General features: G+C 45.7%; 1 protein-coding gene across 3 annotated transcripts in view; it reads left to right on the top strand.

Annotated features, from left to right (window-relative positions):
• The first annotated feature begins 710 nt into the window (after positions 1 to 710).
• fam118b (family with sequence similarity 118 member B) overlaps positions 711 to 21,086 on the top strand; it is a 57,302-nt gene continuing 36,926 nt past the window's right edge. For 2 of the 3 annotated variants that reach the window (XM_084327586.1, XM_084327587.1), the window contains exons 1-4: positions 711 to 1,051; positions 1,719 to 1,808; positions 2,037 to 2,346; positions 20,373 to 20,600. In XM_084327586.1, coding sequence (XP_084183712.1) covers positions 1,726 to 1,808; positions 2,037 to 2,346; positions 20,373 to 20,600 — 621 coding nt within the window. In that variant the 5' untranslated portion in view covers positions 711 to 1,051; positions 1,719 to 1,725. The remainder of the gene's footprint in view (positions 1,052 to 1,718; positions 1,809 to 2,036; positions 2,347 to 20,372; positions 20,601 to 21,086) is intronic. The other variant, XM_084327588.1, reaches the window with a different exon arrangement.

Below are 21,086 nucleotides of genomic sequence, written 5' to 3' on the forward strand. Positions count from 1 at the left end.
CAGTTTGTTTTGAGATGTTTGTAATTTTGTTTTTAGCGCCTTTGAGGTGCTTTGGTACCATGAGGTGCAAGCATAGTCGTAGTACCCCTGAATGAGTGCTCCTGCCAGAGTCTTCAGGGTATTCTTGTTTACCAGAGAGGAGATCCGGTACAAGAATCAAGTTCGTTGGTTGACTCTTTTTATTACATTGGATGCCATTTTGTCACAGGAGAGATTAGCCTCTAGGATGGAACCCAGGTAGGTAATTTCATCTTTCCTTGTGACAATATTGTCACCCACCCACTGTAACTGAGAAGCTGTCGGTCTTGCTGAGTTTGTTATTTGAACCGAAGAGAATGGACTCTGTTTTGCCCATGTGTAATGATAGTTTGTTATCAGCGAGCCATATGCAGATTCTGCCTAGTTCCGAGCTGAGGGTTTTTTCAACCTGTAACTTGTTCTTGTCAGAGACCAGCAGGGCTGGTTAGAGTTTGTCGCAGAGAATGGCAATAGAATGCAGCCTATTTCCGCACTGCAGCTCTCTCGCGCTGCCGCGGTCACATGGGCGTAGTGGCCAATCAGAGAAACGCTGAACACAATTTGGTTGCCTAAAATATTCACGCGACCCGCCACCCGCCCAGACGTTGGGCTTGCAGCTCTGCAGATATCCCCTATTGGCAAAGTCACCGGTGGTCTAGCGCGCGCATGACGTCAGAACAGCCGTCGCGTCCAGGCTGTGTGGACACAGAGGAAATCAACTGAGGACACTTTCTGGCTGAACAGATTTGCTAAGAAAACATCAAAGACACTAGTCGCTTTCTACGCTCTGGATTTGCCATGTCAAGTGAAACAACCCCAAGCACCAGCGTTTAAAACGGATAAATAACTATGCACGGTATCTGTCATTAACGACACGGTTAAAGTTAGAGAACGTAAGACTAAAGTTAAACATAAGACTAGTCTGCACGGTTGTCATTCATTCAGGTTCACCGCAACGTCACGACCAGGACCAAGGGATCTCTTCTTAACGTTACTAAACACTATTACTAACGTGAATTGGAAGTTTATCAGGGTAAGTGTCAAATAACGTCACATTTCTTGACTAACGTTGCCTACGTTAACAAACGACGACGAACTAATAAGGTTAAGAACGCAATGTAAGTTGTTGTAACACAATGTTAGCTAAGTGAGCTACTACTATGTGTGGTTGTCAGACCTGTGAGAAAACGAGCCTGGCTTTAGAAGGGGAAACTCAATATTTAACTTGCTGTGATTACAGATGTATAAACACACCCGGCAAACATAACGATAGCCTTACAATTAAATTGTTGTATTGTTGTATCGCTGTTTATTATTACATGAATCAACAATGTTGTCTGATGTAATAATAAACACGTCATTTCATATCAGACAGGCAAGGTGTGTTGCCTGGGAATAAGGATGTCTGTCTAGTAAAGATAGACTGTCTGGAAATATTACGAAAGGTCTTACATGTTTGAAATGGTTGACATGGATTCCCTGCCTTCAGTGAACCAAATCTTGTATGGTTTTGTTACAGTGTAACACATCTCTGATAAGTCAAAGTCCGTCAATTTGAGGATGTGTGAGGTGGTTTTTGGTTTCTGACCAATCCTAGTTATAACATTTTAGGTGTTACCATAGTTATTATTGTTTTATTGTTTGATTAGTTAGCTCCAACCCTAACAAATGTCATATGGTTAATTATGTTTTTGTTTTAGGAGTTGAATGGCCTCTGTTGTGGCAGTGAAAAATGAGAAGCGACCTGCAACCGATTCTCAGGATGCTGACTCAAATGCAAAAAAGCCCAGGTAATCAAATGTACTTGTGACTTGTACTTTTTTGAACCAGTTGTTTACGTGGCCTTTGTATTTTGTATTGATTTTGTCAATGACGCTGACTAAAATCTTTGTTTTTCTGACTTTTCTGAAATTACCATTCCCACGTCTTTGTCAACCAAGTTAAAGGTGCGTTTGAGTTTCAGACTGCATCCTAGTTTGCTTGAAAATACTCTGTTTAACCTTTACGCTGTCAAAAAGGATTTGGGAAGCCACATCAATGGAACCATCATCACTCAATCTCTACCTGCCCCAAAGGAAACTGCTGCCCAGCCTGAAGACTAAGCGGGCCCCCGAGCTGGTCCTGGTGATCGGCACGGGGGTGAGCTCCGCGGTCGCCCCGCAGGTCCCTGCTCTTCGCTCCTGGAAGGGTCTGATCCAGGCCCTGCTGGATGCAGCCAACGACTTTGACCTCCTGGAGGAGGAGGAGAGCCGGCGGTTCCAGAAGCACCTGCAGGAGGACAAAAACTTGGTGCATGTGGCCCATGACCTCATCCAGAAACTCTCCCCAGTAAGACTTCCGTCTGCTCTCATCCCCCCTTCCCCTTCTGGACACACACGCACACACACACAATTACAATTAGACATATGGACAGCAGACAGCCAGATCACTGTCAGGGACAAGCCAGGGACATTTATTTTAAACGGTTCTTTTTATGAGATAAGGCATCTCAACTCTTACCTAATTAAAATAAGTGGGATTTTTAGTAGTTTTTCTTCTGTATATATATATATATATATATATATATATATATATATATATATATATATATATATATATATATATATATAAAAAGAAGAGCAGGGAGTTTTCAAAGGTTTTTCTTTTTGCTGGTGATTGCTATAAAGGGCAGATTAGGCTTGTTAAATCCCATAGATTATGGAGCAGTTGTCTGGGCACTTTGCTGTTTTGATTTCCATTGACAGAACCCAGCCTGATTTGATAAGGCAAAGCCAGTGGCGTGTTTGCAAAAGCAGCAGCTATGGAACTCGAGCTATTTGAACATCAAATAAGGCCCCTGGCTTCATTCAGTGGTGGGACAGTGCGCACAGTGAATTAACTCGCATCAATTTTGCTCAACAAGCCAACAAACCAATGGGCTGTAAGTAACGGATGGAAAACATTCAAGAGGTAAAATTATTTTTGGATTTCCATATCAGCCCATTCCCTTCATACCAGGTGTGCTGCGAGCTGGACTGGCAGATGTGGGCCTTAGTACAGTTTGTCGATTGTGTTAGTCATGTCTCGTCGCACCTATAATGTCGCTAAAACATGCTTTGTTTCAGCCGTCAGCCTGTTGCCACAAAGGGAACAAACGGCGCTTGTATAGCTTTATCCGTCGTTTTTATTTCCATCCACAATAACACAGACACCAGCCCAGCACGGCTGTTGGCTACAGATCTGGTAGGTTTGAGCGGGCTGCTGTGCAAAAAAACGTTTTATAATCACAGAATAATGTGAGCCAGTAGCCCGCAGCAAAGCTCCTCCACTCACAATGAATAACAGACTGCCCAAACAGGCTGCATAACTCACACGAGAAGACATGAGAACCGGGACGATCCATGTCTATTCACATCACTACCCGTCGGCAAGAATTTATCTTCTTCTTGCACTTATGTTCATTGTTCTTATTGTACCTCAGTGTTGTTTTTCTGTGGCCTAGCCTCAGTGAATCATAGAGTTGCTCCAAGGCAGGGTCAATTGAACTACTCATAACATAAGAATTCTCTTTTCTGTAGACTGCATTATTGTATGAAGTTATCAGAATCCAACACTTGTATCCTTGTTGATGAACTGAACATTTTCTACAGGCTGAACACACGTGTTGTTGTTATTTTGACACATAACACGGCCTGGGCCCCGTTCCATGTACGTGGTTCAACTAAGTCGATCAACATGTCCATTATCCAGCTTCAGTTAACCCGATGTTCAAAGCCGGGATTTTCCTGTTTCACAAAGGAGGATTCAGTCTCGTTAACTCAAGCCAGACTTGAGAGTCAGGCTCAAGTCAGGCTAGATGCGCGCTCCCGTTTTAGGTGGAAAGCCAGCACGTATCGATGGCAGAGACCCTGATTCTCAACGGCATTGATTGATTAATTGATTTAAGACTTTATTGACAGATTGCAATAGGCTCAATCGCCTCGCCGACAAGTTAAATGCGTTATCTATAGGCTAATTCTAAGTCCCTCATTACCTCAATCAATCAGATTATATTTCTTTAAACTTGCCTGCTGGATTGAATAATCAAATGAGATCTTGCTAGCGAAAATTATTAGTTAACTGTTATACAGAATTACGATACGGCTCTCTTACCCATTGATTGATGTATAGTCAATCTTTTACTTATCTTCTCTGTGGTGTAACGGGTTCTTCTTTTGACTTTCACACGGACGACCGGGGTTCAAGGCCCTAGTCTTTTCCTTCTTTTTGCAATATAGGAATAATTCAATTTGGTGCACGTTGAGAGCTATATAAAGAATGACATCCTCAATGCATGTAGATTTATAATATTTTAACTTAAAACCAGGCTACTTTGGCGTATAATCCTTAATATTATATTCAAAAAAATCATATTGGAAACACGGGGATTTGAACCCCGGTCTCTGAATTGGCAGGCATGAGCACTACCGCTGGGCCACTGGGCCAGATGGGATAAATCTATTGTTTATACATTAATGAACGAGAGACCCGTGTTTAGAATATCCGTTGTTTTGAATGAAGTTTATCTCTTTATCCTCATTCATTAATGTGACGTCAACGGCTCATTCAATTTCTCAAATCCGTCAAACAGCGCATCTCATCAGACATCTTAATCCCAGTTACAATTAAAATAACCACATCATGTGTACATCGCACGAGCGAGAGCCACCGTCGCCACGGTATATATAACGTGCATTATTTAGGACAAAGTGAATTTAATATCAGCATTTTGGGTCTATTTTACATTTCAAAAGCCCCCTCTGGAAGAATGGAGCACAAAAACGTAATTCAGAATGGTATAATGCAGATCGTAGACTGTGGGAATAGTTTCAGGAAACGGGCTGTCACTTCTTTGCGGGGGCGTGGCGATAGTTCAGGCTAACTTGAACTTGAACTCTGCTTTCGACCAGGCTCAAACTTTTGGATATGTTGTCATGGTGATTTGGAAAATCCAGGTACATGAAATCGGAAAGTCAGGCTAACAGAGTTATCCAGCTAAAGTTATCCGGCTAACTCGGTTATCCCGGTACATGGAACGGGGCCCTGGTCACAAAGTACCTGAAGAGAAATTAGGTTTTTAGCAAGTTGGAGATCTGCCCTAACCTCAATCAGGTTAATTTCAGGTTAGGCTGTGGGAGTTTAACCTATTTCGATGGAATAGTCAATAGTGTATCGACAATGCAAAGAGAGATGCAGTGAGAGCCAACATATCACCAGTGTTGTGAAGTGGGCACCTCCCTTCACCAGTGTTTCATCAAGTTAGGCCCACGACATCTCTGGACTTGACTCTTAGTTCCAGCATCACAGAACCCCTGGATTAAGTAACATTAAGTATGTCCGTTAGCACCTATTGTCAGATTATGACCCTAATCTTTTGGTTGAACTCAAAAGAGAATGTTTGTGCTAAATCTTCTCACACTGGTAAGCAATTGCGTCTGTTGACCAGTTCATCTACTTGAATTGGGTGAAGTAAAAACATGTTTTTTCATAGAGTGCACAGTCATGGTTTAGGCCTTGGTAGATATTACATTTCTGATAGTGTATGGACTTTCAGCTCATCACTTTGTCTAGCCAGCACCACGTCAGCTGAATATGTCTAAACACTGATCTCTGTTGGTTGCAAGTAGAATCCAGACTGGTGTTTCTGTACCATGCTTGGTTGTTACCAGTGGTGCGTTGGTGATTTCATACCTGGTTGCACTGTATTTTAATAATGTCACGTGCACGCTCGCTCCCGGGCGCGTGCATGCTCTCCCACGCATTAGAGGATGACATATTTTCGGGATTCCGGGAATATGTCATCCTCTACTCTACTCTACCATAATAAAAAAAAGGTTATTGAATTAGTTTAGCTTCTCAAATTAAATTAAATTGAATACAGAAGGAACGTGAGTTTTTTTTATTATGGTAGAGTAGAGTAGAGAATGATGTCATCCTCTAATGCGCATAAATGTTCCCTCGCCTGCGCACAGAATAAAGACCAGCCTAATTGCCTTTAGGAATGGAATGTAACACATTTCATTCACAAGTTTTGTGTGAATGTATCTGACCAACGCACCCCTGGTTGTTACATAAGTCATTTTATAGTCAAAGAGCCTAGAAGGCATGGTGTCTGTGTGCTGTAGATGCTAGTCTTGGATAATGAGTTGCTTCCTGTGGAAAGCCCTCCTGCTGTTTAGCCCATTAGACCTGTAATCTCTAGTCCAGTGGAGCGTTTCCCCTGAGCTAAGCTTCGGTCACTGTGCCCCTGCACTCTCCTCTGCTATTCATAGCAGCCGGTCTCTTCCCCTGTCTCTCTTCCTCTGCCCTTCCAGCAGCCTCTGCCAGATAACATGCACTGTACCGAGGCTCAGCACAGTGTAATAAGATTCATCCTTTACAGACGTAGCCCATAATCTGACAGTAGCCACTCGAGTGACTGGCCTGCAGATCCCTGAGTGTCTGGCCTGCCGATCCCTGTGCTTTCTTTCTATAGCCAATAGGCTCACCTTGCACCTCAAGTTGTAGCCTACCACACAAATGAGCTAACTCTCACTGATGAATGTTTATGTCAATGACATAATGTCGTGTCAATGACCACCTTTCTACCACACACGTCAGCAGCCAGATGTATTTCTTCAGCTAGCAGTGCCCGACCTAGATAGTAAATGACCAGTTTGTTTTTAAAGCCTGTGACAAGGACCCTATATAGACTGTTGCTAGGGATGAGGTCTAATATATCTAAAGCTTCTAAGAATAAGAGTACTGATGAAGAATCACTTCAGGTCAAATGACTGTTTATGAGGGATGTACAGTTGCTAGTACTGGATAGCAGGCTAGACACTAACAGCCATGTTGGTCAGAAATGAAAGCAAAGAGCCTTAATTTCAACATTTATGACAAATGGAAAGATGTTTGATGTCTCTAATGGAGAAAAATAATTATATTATTGACCATATTCACACAGTGGCCATTTTGCTCATATGTCATGCTCTGGTTGGGATTTATTTCCCAAAGTGGGAAGAGGGTGGAAATAAATCCCAACCTGAGCATGACATACTGATACTGTAAGAGCAAAATAGCCACTATGTGAATATGATCAATGATTGTCAGTCATTTTCATCCAGTGACCCTAGTGGTCCAAGTCTTTACTGTTCAGGAACGCTAATGGATGAGATCGCTACTCGTTAGTTTAGGGCAGTGAAAAAGTGGTATTGGTGCATCACTACTGTTTACATTTGAAATAATGATGATATAAGTGTTAAGTCGGCCTAAAATCAAGACTCCTGTTCAAATATGCTTTAATATAGAGCTTTTCATAGATCACAATCACATCATGGCAAGGAAATCAAGCCCATTAAGAGACTTTGATGTGACAAGACTTGGTGTGATATTTCAGTCATGGTCATTTGAGGATCACCCATTGTATAACAAACTGGCTTGTTATGCCAAACGCAATTTGGGTTAGGGTGATATGGATTTTAGGTCAGCCCTATATCAGTGTGTGTGTGTTACGGGTAATTTAAGGTCCCCCAGCCACCCCCACCCCAGTTTTGAAACGATGTCATCTTCTGTAAATCTGTAAACTTCCCTAAACTTAAAAGTCCCTTTTGTTAAAAGCAAATGATTTACCGACCATTTCTGAGGTTGTGAGGATAATGTGAAAAAAAACCATTTGGGCCTTTTATCAGTCTGCCAAAAATCTTTTGGGATCAAGATTAGTCTGAGCTGGACATTTTTGGACAGCACAGATAATCTTGTAGTGGGAGAAGGTAAGGCCATTGTACTTTATTACATTATTACATTAATTATTACAAAAGATTAAAAAAAAATTGCAGAAAATCTACATGGATAAAACAAACTCCCTCAAATAATTGGGTCCCTCAGAGAGTAGTAAAATACTATATACAAATGGTATACAAATGGTATACAAATTGTATTCTACAGACTTCAAGCAAACCTTTGTTTGGTACAGATACTCACAAATCACACGTGATACTTTTTTATGTTTTTCAATGAAAATGTTAATGAGGCAAAAATTACCACTCCCTCTGATATTGTGAATCATATCGCAATTGCGATATCAGTCAAAATAATCACAATTAGATATTTCGTCAAAATCGTTCAGCCCTCAAGAAATTAAGAAAAGCGCATATGATCCACTTTTCCCTGTGCGGGTTGCAGTATATGAAATCACTGCAAAGAAGGTTACTCCAGTCCATTCTTGACTGCCTTCCAAATGGACAGACCCAGGCTTCCCTTCATGACTGATGACATGTTCAAATTACTGAAAGGTAAGCCTTCTAACTAATTTTCAGTAGGAACAATTTGAAAGGGAATTTCTGATATATGGAATTTGAATACCGGTATATCTTATTTCTCAACTAAGTGTGTGTGTATGTGTATTAGGCCTAAAGTATAAATGAAAGAATAGATAAATAGATAAAAGAAATGTGACTACGTGTGTCCTCAAAGGTAATAAACAGAAAGTTGAGGGTTGCACAAGGATTAAGCTTATCTTTGTTTTGTCTTTGTTGTAAGGGCTTATGGAGAGACAAGGACAAGGTCCTGAAGCCACTAACATGCAAAAACTTCTCCTGATCAACACTGACGATTGTTCCCTCCACGAGGAAGCTGGCAAAATCTATGTTGGATTTGTGGCAGGAACATCCGTCAGGCACCTCAGAGGCACAAGCAAAGTCACAGAGAGCCAGGTGCTAGAAATAAGAATGGAGACCCAGGCCTTTCTTACAACTCTCCTCAACTCCTGGCACCAGAACCACCTGCTGTTAAGAGATATGCAGTCTTGACCCCAGGCTGACCTGTGTGTGGAGAAGATGAAAGGAGTCCTTCATACACTGCTTGCTGCAAGCCAATTTGTGATCAAGTCTTACAAGAATTCAGAGAATTCCTCGATGTTGCTACATCATCGTCTGCTTTTACTAATTTTAAACCCAAGTCTGACCATCTTGATGTGCTGCTCCACGAGAACATTGCTGCACAGTCTGGCTGGCGACGTCTTTGGCATGTGATCCAAATTCCCTCGGGTCATGTCCTGACCTGTGGACAAGCCAGTGTGGAGCGAGGGTTTTCTGTGAATAAGCAACTAAAGCAAGTCATGGTGGAGAATATGAAGGAAGATATGATGGTTGCACAGCAGGTCATTGTTGATGGCATCAGGGCAGCTGGTGGCCTTGATAAAATCAATCAACAAGGAGCTTCAGATGTCTGTTTCAAGCACTAGACAAGGCAAATCTGGTATGTCATAAATGTATAGATGTAGCAGTACTGACTATCTGTATGTCATGTATGTCATATATGTCCTGATGAATTGAAAATGGGGGACCCTGATGTAAACAAGACGAAAGTCTTTCTCTGGTCTGCATCCCCTTAACAATTGTGTGTATTGAGCTGTACTGTATTGTACCCATTCTGCAATCTGTTAATAAAGTTTTCAATCAATCAATCCATGTGGCAAACCTTGACGACAAGAGAGAGAAAAAAGCGAATAAAAAGCTGACAAAAGGAAGAGCTTCGCAGATGAACTTCAAGAACTAGAGCAAAAAGGAAACAACTTGAGTGAGTCAGACATTCAACATCTTGAGCAGTATGCAGATGAATTTGCAGAGAAGTCAGCGGCGACAATGAATATGACATTTAGCCTGTGGCACATGGCAAAAAACAAAAGAGCAAGCCTATCAATTGCAATCACTGTCATGGGAATCTATGCCAAAATCAAAATTTGAATGCTTAGTTGAAAATGTGTTCTTCTCATACAAGGACCCAGCTTGCGGTAAGAATGATGCTGAAGCTGTAAATTAATATCACCTGGCACTGTGGAAGCAGTTACATTTCCAATGCTCAGTGTAAGAGCAACGCTACTCCAAAGGAGCCAGATGGTGCAAGTACTTCCTTGTCAAATTTGGAGATAACGCTTCAATCTCAACAACCCTTTGTCACTGATTACAGATGGGAGCAAGTTTGCAGAGGTCAAAGTTCTAACCACCCTTCAGCTGACGTGGTCAGATTTGATAGATTGACCAATATTTGCATTTAGTTACAAAAATAGGACTGAACAAGAAGTATGGATTTTCCCCATTGTTTATAATGTAAACACTGGCATGTCCCTACCAACTACTCCATGGATCCTCAGAATTACTTCTCCTGTAGCCTAATTAACATGTGTTTTAGGTCTTTACCTAGAGAAGTAGTTGGGGGCACCTTATTAATTGTATGTTTCTAGGCAACAAGGACACTGCTGTGCGTGACACAGCATCCAGACAGGGATAGATTAGCCTTCGAGGTCCGTACATTTTCAATTAACCATGTTCTTTTTCTTCACAATTATCTTTGTTATAAGAATGAGCTAGCGAAGCAGTTTTGTTCATGTAGATGTATTGTTTTTTGGAAATAGTCACACTAGTTATCATTGTTGCCACAGAGTTCAGCAACTGGATATGGAATGACAACAGTGAAAGTGGGCGGGACAGAATAATGTGATATGGCCGGTGGAAACACTGGCATAAAGCGGCAAAAACAAGAGAGCAAGCAGCCTATCAGATTTAGACGAGGAAATTAGACAAGAAATTACTAAAAAAACTAAAGAAAATTAAGGTGTAGACCTGGGTGTTGAGTTCAAACTTAAAACACAAACCATGATGGTTGAATGTTAGTTGTTTGCTTGAATGTAGCATCATACTGATTTGTTTTCTTATGGCTGTTGTAGCTAAGGGGCTACACAACCCTGACTGTATTGAAATGCTAGATTAAACCACTACTAAAGAATATTAATTAGCCAGACAGTATAGGTACACAAAATGGCGGACACTCTATTAACTGTGAAGGGACAGTGATACAAAGTTGAATAATCACTTTAATAGTAATAGAAAGCATACATATTATACATAGCGCAGATCTCCTTTAATACGATAATGTCAATGCAACAATGTCAGAGGTAACGATAGTCCTGAACTACGAGTACTCGACCATTGATGCTTGGAATGGAGTGAGAAGAAGCGAGCAGCACGGGGAAAGCAAGATGGCGGGTGGAGACGGTAATTCTCTGGAGCTCCTACTCCAGAGAGCCGCAGACAAACTTGGGATAATCCTGTCGTCGCTGGTGAGGAGGGTCTCGTACGGACCGGGTTCCTGTATTCCTAGCGCCCGATGGCAGGATTAATAGCTATTAGTCCAAAAAGCCTGTTGGCATGGTTGCTAGCTAGTTAGCCCTTGTACACTTAGGCCAACCCGCATGTCGTCTTCAATAGGTAGTTAAATCCAGAACGCCGCTGGGTTCAGCTATAAGTCTCTCAACGTTACTTCGCTCGAACAAGTCACTATACTGTGCCAATAGTGGCTCGACAATATTATGTGGTATCTAATTAGCTGTACAGCTCTCTGTCAAGATACGTTGCTTGCTGTCCTGTTACTGCTGTCAAACATTTCTTCTATAACACACACTCTGTCCAGGCATGTCCCAAGCAACCCCGCGCATGCGCTCACGCTGTCTACGGCGTTAAGAGTGGAACATATACAAATAAGCGAATGATGAATACTGGTAGGTAAACAGATGACGTGAAAATATATATCTTATATATATAAACAATATACAAGTTATACAAAATAATAAACGCAGACTCTATGTGTTAATCTGGACCTTCAGAACAGCCGCCCCCTAATTAGTCGGAACCTAATTAGCAAATAAAATTTGGGGCACAGATTAATATCTAGGGTCAAGTCAATTCCTCCATAATGGGCTATGGGGAGTTGGAAGTAATCTATAAAGTCGATCGTTATCGTCGTCGTCAGGGGGGTCAGGGAACGCAGGGAGCTCTATCAACTTAGCTACTGGTCTGGTATAAGTCCGCCCTTGGACGATGACCTCTGCCGCTCTGACCTTCCCATCCGAACCATTGATTACTCTGCTCACACGGCCGGCTGGCCACGTAGCTCGGGGTAGTGACTGGTCTATGATCATCACGACGGTCCCCACGGTCAGGTTGTCCCGGTCTTTCACCCATTTCTGGCGGGCTTGAAGGGAGGGTAAGTAGTGTAGGAGGAAGCGGGCCCAAAACTGGTCGGCCAGTACTTGGCTGTGTCTCCACATTCTCCGTCCGCTCATCTCGTCCTGTCTGTACACAGTCTGAGGAAGGGCAGGGTCCAGCCGCCCCATCAAGAGGTAGTTTGGGGTGATGGGATCGACGTCAGCAACGTCGCTCGAAACGTAGCCGAGGGGCTTGGAGTTCAGAACTCCCTCAATCTCGGTGAGGACCGTAGCCAGGACTTCATCGCCCACTGTTTGGGCTCCAAGTACGGTGTACATAGCAGTCTTTATTGATCGGACCTCTCTCTCCCACGTTCCCCCGAAATGGGGAGCATTCGGTGGATTGAACTGGAAGGTGACCTGAGCCGGAGCGAGGCAGGTCTTGAGTTCTTCACCCATGTTAAGGAAGCTCGCTCTCAGTTCCGTGTCTCCTCCTCGGAAATTTGTCCCTTGGTCTGACAATAGCACGGAGGGGGTCCCTCTCCTCGCTTGGAACCTCCTGAATGACATGAGGAACGAGTCTGTACTCATCGACTGGAGGAGCTCAATGTGAACAGCTCTGGTGGTCATGCATTTATACACGATGCCCCACCTCTTCTCTGTTCCTCTTCCTCTCTTGACATTGAATGGGCCGAAGCAGTCCACGCCCGTGGAATGGAAGGCCCGCTCGCCGACTCGGAGGCGGCAGGGAGGCAGGTCTGCCATCTTCGGGATAATGGGCTGTGCCCTCCACTTGCGACAGGTCGGGCAAGTTCGTTGGAATCGGCGTACAGCTTCTCTCCCTTGGAGTATCCAGAAGCGCCATCGGATCTCCGCAAAGACTCGCTCGGTCCCCGCGTGGCACACCACCTCGTCGTATTTCTGAATGATCAGGTCTGTTATCCTGTGTCGGCTGCTTAGGACGATGGGATGCTTAACATCCTCGGCCAAGTCCGGGGCCCGTCTCAACCGACCACCCACCCTGATGAGGCCCTGGGTGTCGATTTCTGGGGCTAAGGTGAGGAGTCGACTGTCTGAGGTGACTGGCTTTGCCCTTATCAGACACTCCATTTCCTCTGGGAAAGAGTCTCTCTGCGCCCTCTGCAGCACAAGAAGTTCCGCTTCCTTGTAGGCAGGTGCATCGAGGTCTGTGGTGGGGGGAGCTCCGGGTGGTGCCATAGGAATGTCCTTTTCTGGGCACTCTCCAGAGTTTGACAGTCGTCTAGGTCCGGGCCCGTTGGAGCCGGGGCTTGACTCAGCCCGCAGAACATGGACTTTTTTATTTCTGACTCGTCTTGGTTCGCCTCCCGTGGTGTGGAGATAGGCCACTTCTCCTCCGGGAGCTTGAGGAACTCTGGACCATCACTGTATGAGTTAGGACAGGTGAGGTCGGCTAGGGACATCCCCCGTGTGATGACATCCGCTGGGTTCTGCTTGGTGTCAACATATCTCCAACATTCCGCTCCTACCAGGTCTTGGATTTCGGATACTCGGACTCCTACAAAAACCTTGTACCGACAGGAGGCGGACTGGATCCAGGTGATCACGGTCATGGAGTCTGACCATAGGATGATCTCATGCACCGGTATGGTGAGTTCACTTTGCACCATTTTGGCGAGTTGCGCGCCTACCAGAGCTGCGCAGAGCTCTAGTCGCGGGATCGACTGCTGCTTGCGGGGAGCTATCCTCGAGCGGGCCAGGACGAAGGCTACGTGGACTTCTCCTCCCTCTTCTCGAGCTCTCAGGTAGGCCACTGATCCGTACGCCACTTCAGAGGCGTCGCTGAAGACGTGCAGGTCTATCTGACACGTCTACAGTCGCACGGTAGGGGGGAAGTAACTCTGCGGGATGGCAACCTCGCGGAGTAAGACAAGTTCATCCTCCCACTCTCTCCATGTGGTGGCTAGGTGCTTGGGTATGGGGTCGTCCCAGCCCTGCTCCTTGGCCCACAGTTCTCTCACCAGCATCTTCGCCCGGGTGGTGTAGGGGAGAATACACCCCATTGGGTCGTACTGGCTGGCGAGTGTTCGGTACACACTCCGCCGAGTGGTCAGTCTAGTCGTGGACGTCTCCTGATCCGTCCTCAGAGGTGTGTGTCGGTAGTGAAGCGAGTCCGTCTTGAAGCGCCAGACGAGGCCCAGGGTCATCTCTTGCGCTTCGCCTGGGGTGTGCGCCATCCAGGTCTCTCTGCTAGCGGCTTTAGTCTCTGGAGGGAGGTGCCGGAGAACTTGAGGGTCGCTACTGGCCCACTGTCGGAGGTCGAATCCACCTTTGGCTAACGAAGCCCGTAGCTTCATTAGGATGCTCTCTGCTTCTTCTGGCGTGGATACGCTCTGTAGGTAGTTGTCCACGTAGAAGCTTCGTTCAACGCTGTGTCGGACATCATCGTCAGCTCCGGGGTCTTCGGCCACGTCCTTCTGTAACGCGAACGTGGCGCAGCACGGGCTGCATGTGGTGCCGAAGGGGAGTACCTCCCATTGGTATATCGAGGGTTGTTCGTCGTCGAGCCTCTCCCTCCACAGAAACCTCAGTAAAGGCTTGTCTTCCTCCATCAGTCGAACTTGTAGGAACATCCCCTTGATGTCGCCGCTGATGGCCACTTTGTCCTGACGAAAGCGTATCAGGACGCCGAGGAGGGAGGGTCCGAGTGTAGGACCGGGCAGGAGTAGGCTATTCAGATTCTGCTGTCCAATCTGATGACTGCAATTGAACACAATGCGGTTCTTTCCGTTGTGGGTGACCTTGTGGTGGGGCACGTACCAGGACTCTGTCGTCCCTTCTGCCTCGTGGTCATCGATTTTCTTTATGTGGCCGGCCGTTACCAGCTTCTCGATCTCGGCACGATAGATCGTTGCTTGGCGAGGCGCCGCTCGGTGCTCTGTAGGTAGTGGTGCGTCGCTCCCTTAGGCACGTGCAGAGTGGGCATCCCTTCCCGCCTCAAGAGTGGGGTTGCGTATCTTAGCACTCCGTCGACCTCGACCCTCGTAGTCTTCTGCTCTAGTAGAGCGATGGCATACTTGTCCTCCTTGGACCGAACCATCTTGCGTTCGTTCTTGAATGGCAGCGCGTCTAGTGTCCATAGCCTCTCAACGTGCTGTAGGAGAGTGTTGTCTGTGTCGCTCGCCTTGGTGTAAAGGCAGCTTGTGGACGTTGGTCGGCTGGAAGGCCCGGAGAGGGGGCCCTGGAGCGTCCACACCAGTCGGTTCTTAACCGCGGCTGGGCATCCTCTGGGTCCGATGTGGACCGCATCAGTTGGGACAATGAGGTCCGCGTGGTCGGATCCAATGAGTAGGGTCGGTGTAGCGCCGCTGATGAGCGGTATGGGCAGTTGGCGTAGGTGGTCGTACTTTTCCCTCAGCTGTGGGATGGGGTAATCGTAGCAGGACAAACCTATGTCGTAGCTCGTGAGCGCCTTGCTGATGGCGTACCGCTTCTCAGGCTGGTCGATCGCTGCAATGGTGAACGAGACGTTTTCACCTTTGATTGTCTAAGTCTCGACGAATGGTACGGAGGCTCATGGTCTCCTCTGGGCCCCGCAGGTCCAGCTGGGTCGCGGCGGAGGCGAGGAGGAGTGTCTTCTCCGACCCGTCGTCGAGGACTGTGTAGGTGTCGAGTACCTTGTCCCCGTGACTGAGGAGTACTCGTACCACCTTGAGGAGCACCCTGGAGCTCCCACTCTTCGCGGGGTCGATGTAGAGTACTTCTGCTCTAGAGTTGCTTTGTGGAGCTGGGTTTCGCTTGTTGCTCTCGTGCAGTGCTTCGAGGTGAGCGCCGTCACACTTGCCACACTTCTTCTTAAGGCGGCATTCTGCTGCCATGTGGCCGCGCGCGCAGCGGAAGCAGCGGCGGTTAGCTTTAATCCACTGACTTACTTCGACGGTGGTCAGTTTCTTGAATGCGTCGCACTGTGACAGCCAGTGTTCGTTGTCGCAGTATTGACATGCGATCTTCCATTTCCCCTTGGCGGGGGGGTTGTGACTCTCATTCGGGTCACGGTAGTTTCATTGCCGCCGAAAGCGTTCTTGGCGGAATGGGGGGAGCTTCTCCAATATGCGCTCCACGTTGGAGTTGGCGTACAACTCGTACATCCCCTTCTCTCGTTGGGACCCGAGCATCCCTATTAGGGACTGTACTTTGACGGATAGGTCGTCCAGGGCTCGGTTGTCTTTAGCCGGGGGGAGACGTTCGCTCTCACGTATCTCCTGAATGACATAGTCCCATGTACGTCCGTAACGTCCGTCGAGGGCCGCCAGGGCGTCGGAATAGGGAGTTTGTGAATTGGAGTATGCCAGCGCAATGTTGTGCGCTCTAGTTACCTTGAGATGCTTAAGGAGAATGGCGTACTTGTATGGCTCGTCCTGTACTCCTGACATGATTGTCTCTAGGCACATACGCAGCTCGGTATACTGCGCTCGGTCTTCTCTTGTGAAGTCTGGGAATATGGGGGTCCCAATGTAGGGTGCCATAGATGGCTGTGACACTGACGCACGTGGGGGGAGAGGCATCCGCGGCGAGTCTCCCTGTGCGTTGGGTCGTTGGTTCGTGCTGGGCGGGAACCAGGGGGTGGGTTGCCAGGCGCTAGTCCTCAGTGCCGTCTGGTGCTCGAACTCCCCGCTGGGGCGTGTTGGGGGTTCATGACGCAGCGTGTCGGGACTGAGACCGGGGCTGCGCTGAGCCTCCTGGTCTGAGATGGAGTAGTGCGGGTGGGCTTTCTGTCCTCCCTCGTCCTCAGTCAGGCTTTGTAGTCGCTCGGCTAGTTGCTCGGCAACGTAGGCAGGTTCTTCCCTTTGGGGGGGTCCCATGTAGCTTCGTCGGGTCGGGGAGGGTGCCCTCGACCCTTGGCGTGATGAGCTCCGGGTGGAAGAATGGGGAGTTACATTCTGGAGCGCTTGCGCCATCATTTGTGCTTGTAGGCGGTCTCGTTCTGCCTCGCGCTGCGCATTGACACGGTCTCGTTCTGCCTCGCGCTGCGCATTGACGCGGTCTCGCTCCATGTTTTCTTCAGCCTCTCTTCAGCCTGGAGGCGCCTCTCTTCCAGTCTGAGATGTTCACGCTCACTCTCGCATTGCGCCTGGAGGCGGTCCCTTTCAGCCGAGGCGGTTATCGTGGCGATCAGGACTTGCGCTAGCCTCCTATCGGCCCCGCTTGGGGATGACGCTGATGACCTTGATTCGGAGCTGCCTGGGCTGGGCGGCGACCGGGTCTTCTCACACGCTCCGAGGTCCATCTCGGGGGCGCGGTACTCTTGTCTTCTCACGCGCTCCGAGGTCCATCTCGGGGGCGCGGTACTCTGTGGGTCTATGCCTCGCTTGTCCCCCCTGTAAGCTAAGTTAGTTTCACTTAAACTAGCTTGGGTCTCTACATCTAGGGTTGACTCCTCTGTAAGGTTGGGCATGCTTGAGCTACCAATGTTATCCCTGCTTAGCGTCCTCGTGGATAAGCTATGAGGTAAATCTACAGCGTAGCCCTCCAAGTAGGGAGGGGGCTGACGCTGGCGCCTAGGGCGTGCTAATGGGGGAGATCTGGTTGGAGAGTGTCCGCCGCTGGCCATATTAGCACTAATATTATCACTGATACCCTCCGGCTCGAAGGACCAATTGTAGCTAAGGGGCTACACAACCCTGACTGTATTGAAATGCTAGATTAAACCACTACTAAAGAATATTAATTAGCCAGACAGTATAGGTACACAAAATGGCGGACACTCTATTAACTGTGAAGGGACAGTGATACAAAGTTGAATAATCACTTTAATAGTAATAGAAAGCATACATATTATACATAGCGCAGATCTCCTTTAATACGATAATGTCAATGCAACAATGTCAGAGGTAACGATAGTCCTGAACTACGAGTACTCGACCATTGATGCTCGGAATGGAGTGAGAAGAAGCGAGCAGCATGGGGAAAGCAAGATGGCGGGTGGAGACGGTAATTCTCTGGAGCTCCTACTCCAGAGAGCCGCAGACAAACTTGGGATAATCCTGTCGTCGCTGGTGAGGAGGGTCTCGTACGGACCGGGTTCCTGTATTCCTAGCGCCCGATGGCAGGATTAATAGCTATTAGTCCAAAAAGCCCGTTGGCATGGTTGCTAGCTAGTTAGCCCTTGTACACTTAGGCCAACCCGCATGTCGTCTTCAATAGGTAGTTAAATCCAGAACGCCGCTGGGTTCAGCTATAAGTCTCTCAACGTTACTTCGCTCGAACAAGTCACTATACTGTGCCAATAGTGGCTCGACAATATTATGTGGTATCTAATTAGCTGTACAGCTCTCTGTCAAGATACGTTGCTTGCCGTCCTGTTACTGCTGCCAAACATTTCTTCTATAACACACACTCTGTCCAGGCATGTCCCAAGCAACCCCGCGCATGCGCTCACGCTGTCTACGGCGTTAAGAGTGGAACATATACAAATAAGCAAATGATGAATACTGGTAGGTAAACAGATGACGTGAAAATATATATCTTATATATATAAACAATATATAAGTTATACAAAATAATAAACGCAGACTCTATGTGTTAATCTGGACCTTCAGAACAGCTGTCATGCGAAGGGCATGTCTGTAATTGATTAAGAACACATTGTGGAGCTCAACATATTCTCGTTCGTAAATTTGCATGCAGTGCAGTGTGCACAACCTTGTTGTGCCAAACCGTTCATAATAACTTCAAAGGAAAGCCATGCTAGTACAGTAAATAATTTAAATACACTATAGCATATTTGAGCAGTTATATCAAATATTGTGGGGCAAGAGTATCTTTTTTTAAAGCCCTTTTGAGTTGATAATACAGTTTAAATAGTTTAATAGCAAGTCAGTTCAGTTTTCCCTGATGCTTGAAAGCCGGTGCCAGACTTTGACATCTTAAGTGCCTGTAAAGCTATTTCTGTAATAAAGAGCAATGTAATGACAGTGCATGTACTGTATATGGAGTATTTTAAGTGAATATTAAGATAACTGACAATTAGAGAATGTATACGGTTGCAATTTAATTTAAATGTCAGTGGTCATCATGGAAATTATATTATGGGTTATTGAAAAGTTTAGAATCTTTGTCTGGAAATGCGTGGGAACTCTGGCTCTAATGTAGAACCAATATAATGAACTAGGCTTCGATACATTATTCCCTCTGTAATTGCTTTGGAGATAACACTTCAACCTCAACAACCTTTTGTCACTGATGACAGATGGGAGCAAGTTTGCAGAGGTCAAAGTTCTAACCACCCTTCAGCCGACATGGTCATATTTGATAGATTTACCAATATTTGCATTTAGTTACAAAAATTGCTAGCAGGCAGAGGAGAACTAGGGGCGTGTTCTTTTTCACATCCACTTCCCTTCATGCCTTCCTGAGCCCTCTATCGTATTATGGTAAGGCCTTCTGTTCCTCTTAGCAATGGAGCACAGGAATAGTGACGACGTTAGTGCTGCAGGTACATTGCCACAGCAACAGGTACATAGCCACAGCAACAGGTACATTGCCACAACATAATGTTCACTGAACAGACTACCATGACATCCATTCAGTCTTTATTTAATCTCGATGGATCATTGAGAACAAGCTCTCATTTACAATGATTTCAAGAAAATAAATTGCGCAATATAAAAAGTGCAACAAGAAGAAGAGTAATAAAATTATTAACCAATTAAAAACAAAACAATACAATTATAATAATAACATTAAACAATTTTAAATCATTTGAAACAGCTGCAGACTGACAGAACTATTGGTGATCAAAGATCTAAATTGACCAATGGATATCAGTGTATTGAGTTTCAGAGTGGATTGTAAGATGTTCCATGTGTTGGGGGCAGAGAAGTACCTGAAGTACAAGCCAGTTACTGGAACAAGTATGGTAAAATTCACAGGACCAGCTCAACAGTGTGGAGATATAAGATGGAAGATCGCCAATAATGGCCTTGTATACGAACAGATGCCAGTGACAGTTATGATTTGGCGCTATTTCATTGAATACACTTCATTTAATACACTACTGACCAAGAATTCTCAGACTAGCTTATATATGTCCCAATTGATGCTCTTTATTTAAATGTCTTTGTAGCCTAATATAATGTATTTATTGAAAGATCACAAGGCCTTGTTGTTGAGATTACTGGATGATCTTTAGTAGGCCTATTTTCCACTTCTGCAACATTAGCTTGATGTGAAATTATTACAAGAACACTTGTTTGTATGTAGCCTTATTAGAGGAAGTAACGCAAAAGTAATATAACAAGTTACCATGAAGAGCAAGTAATAACGTAACGTAATCGCACTACCTTTTGAAAGTAACTTCCCTCAACACTATCTTTATCTATGATTTATCTTACAGAGAACGGGTAACGTGAGGTCCACGTTCTTCAAAGACTGCCTGTACGAGGTGTTTGACGACTTGGAGTGTAAGATGGAGCATGCAGGGAAACACCTGCTGCGCTCTGTGCTGCAGCTCATGGAAAGCGGCTCTCTGGTCCTCACCACTAACTTCGACAACCTGCTGGAGATCTATGCAGCTCACCAGGACACCAAGCTGGAATCTCTGGATCTCACAGATGAGAAGAAGGTGGGGCTTGAAAATGCTATTTGAAATAGATTCACGTGATGTTGGAGATTGATTCATCTATGGCTGATCCGATTCTTCAAAGCTGCAATCACTGTCATGGGAATCTATGCCAAAATCAAAATTTGAATGGTTAGTTGAAAATGAGTTCTTCTCAGACAAGGACACACCTTGCTGTAAGAATGAAGCTACAAAGCCTAAAAATGTTAATCGGGACACCGTAAAGTAATATCACCTGACACTGTGGAAGCAGTCACATTTCCAATGCTCAGTGTAAGAGCAACGCTACTCCAAAGGAGCCAGATGGTGCAAGTACTTCCTTGTCAAATTTGGAGATGACGCTTCAATCTCAACAACCTTTTGTCACTGATGACAGATGGGAGCAAGTTTGCAGAGGTCAAAGTTCTAACCACCCTTCAGCTGACATGGTCAGATTTGATAGATTGACCAATATTTGCATTTAGTTACAAAAATAGGACTGAACAAGAA

Source organism: Notolepis coatsorum, assembly GCF_963971535.1.
Source record: "Notolepis coatsorum genome assembly, chromosome: 1".
NCBI lineage: Eukaryota > Metazoa > Chordata > Actinopteri > Aulopiformes > Paralepididae > Notolepis > Notolepis coatsorum.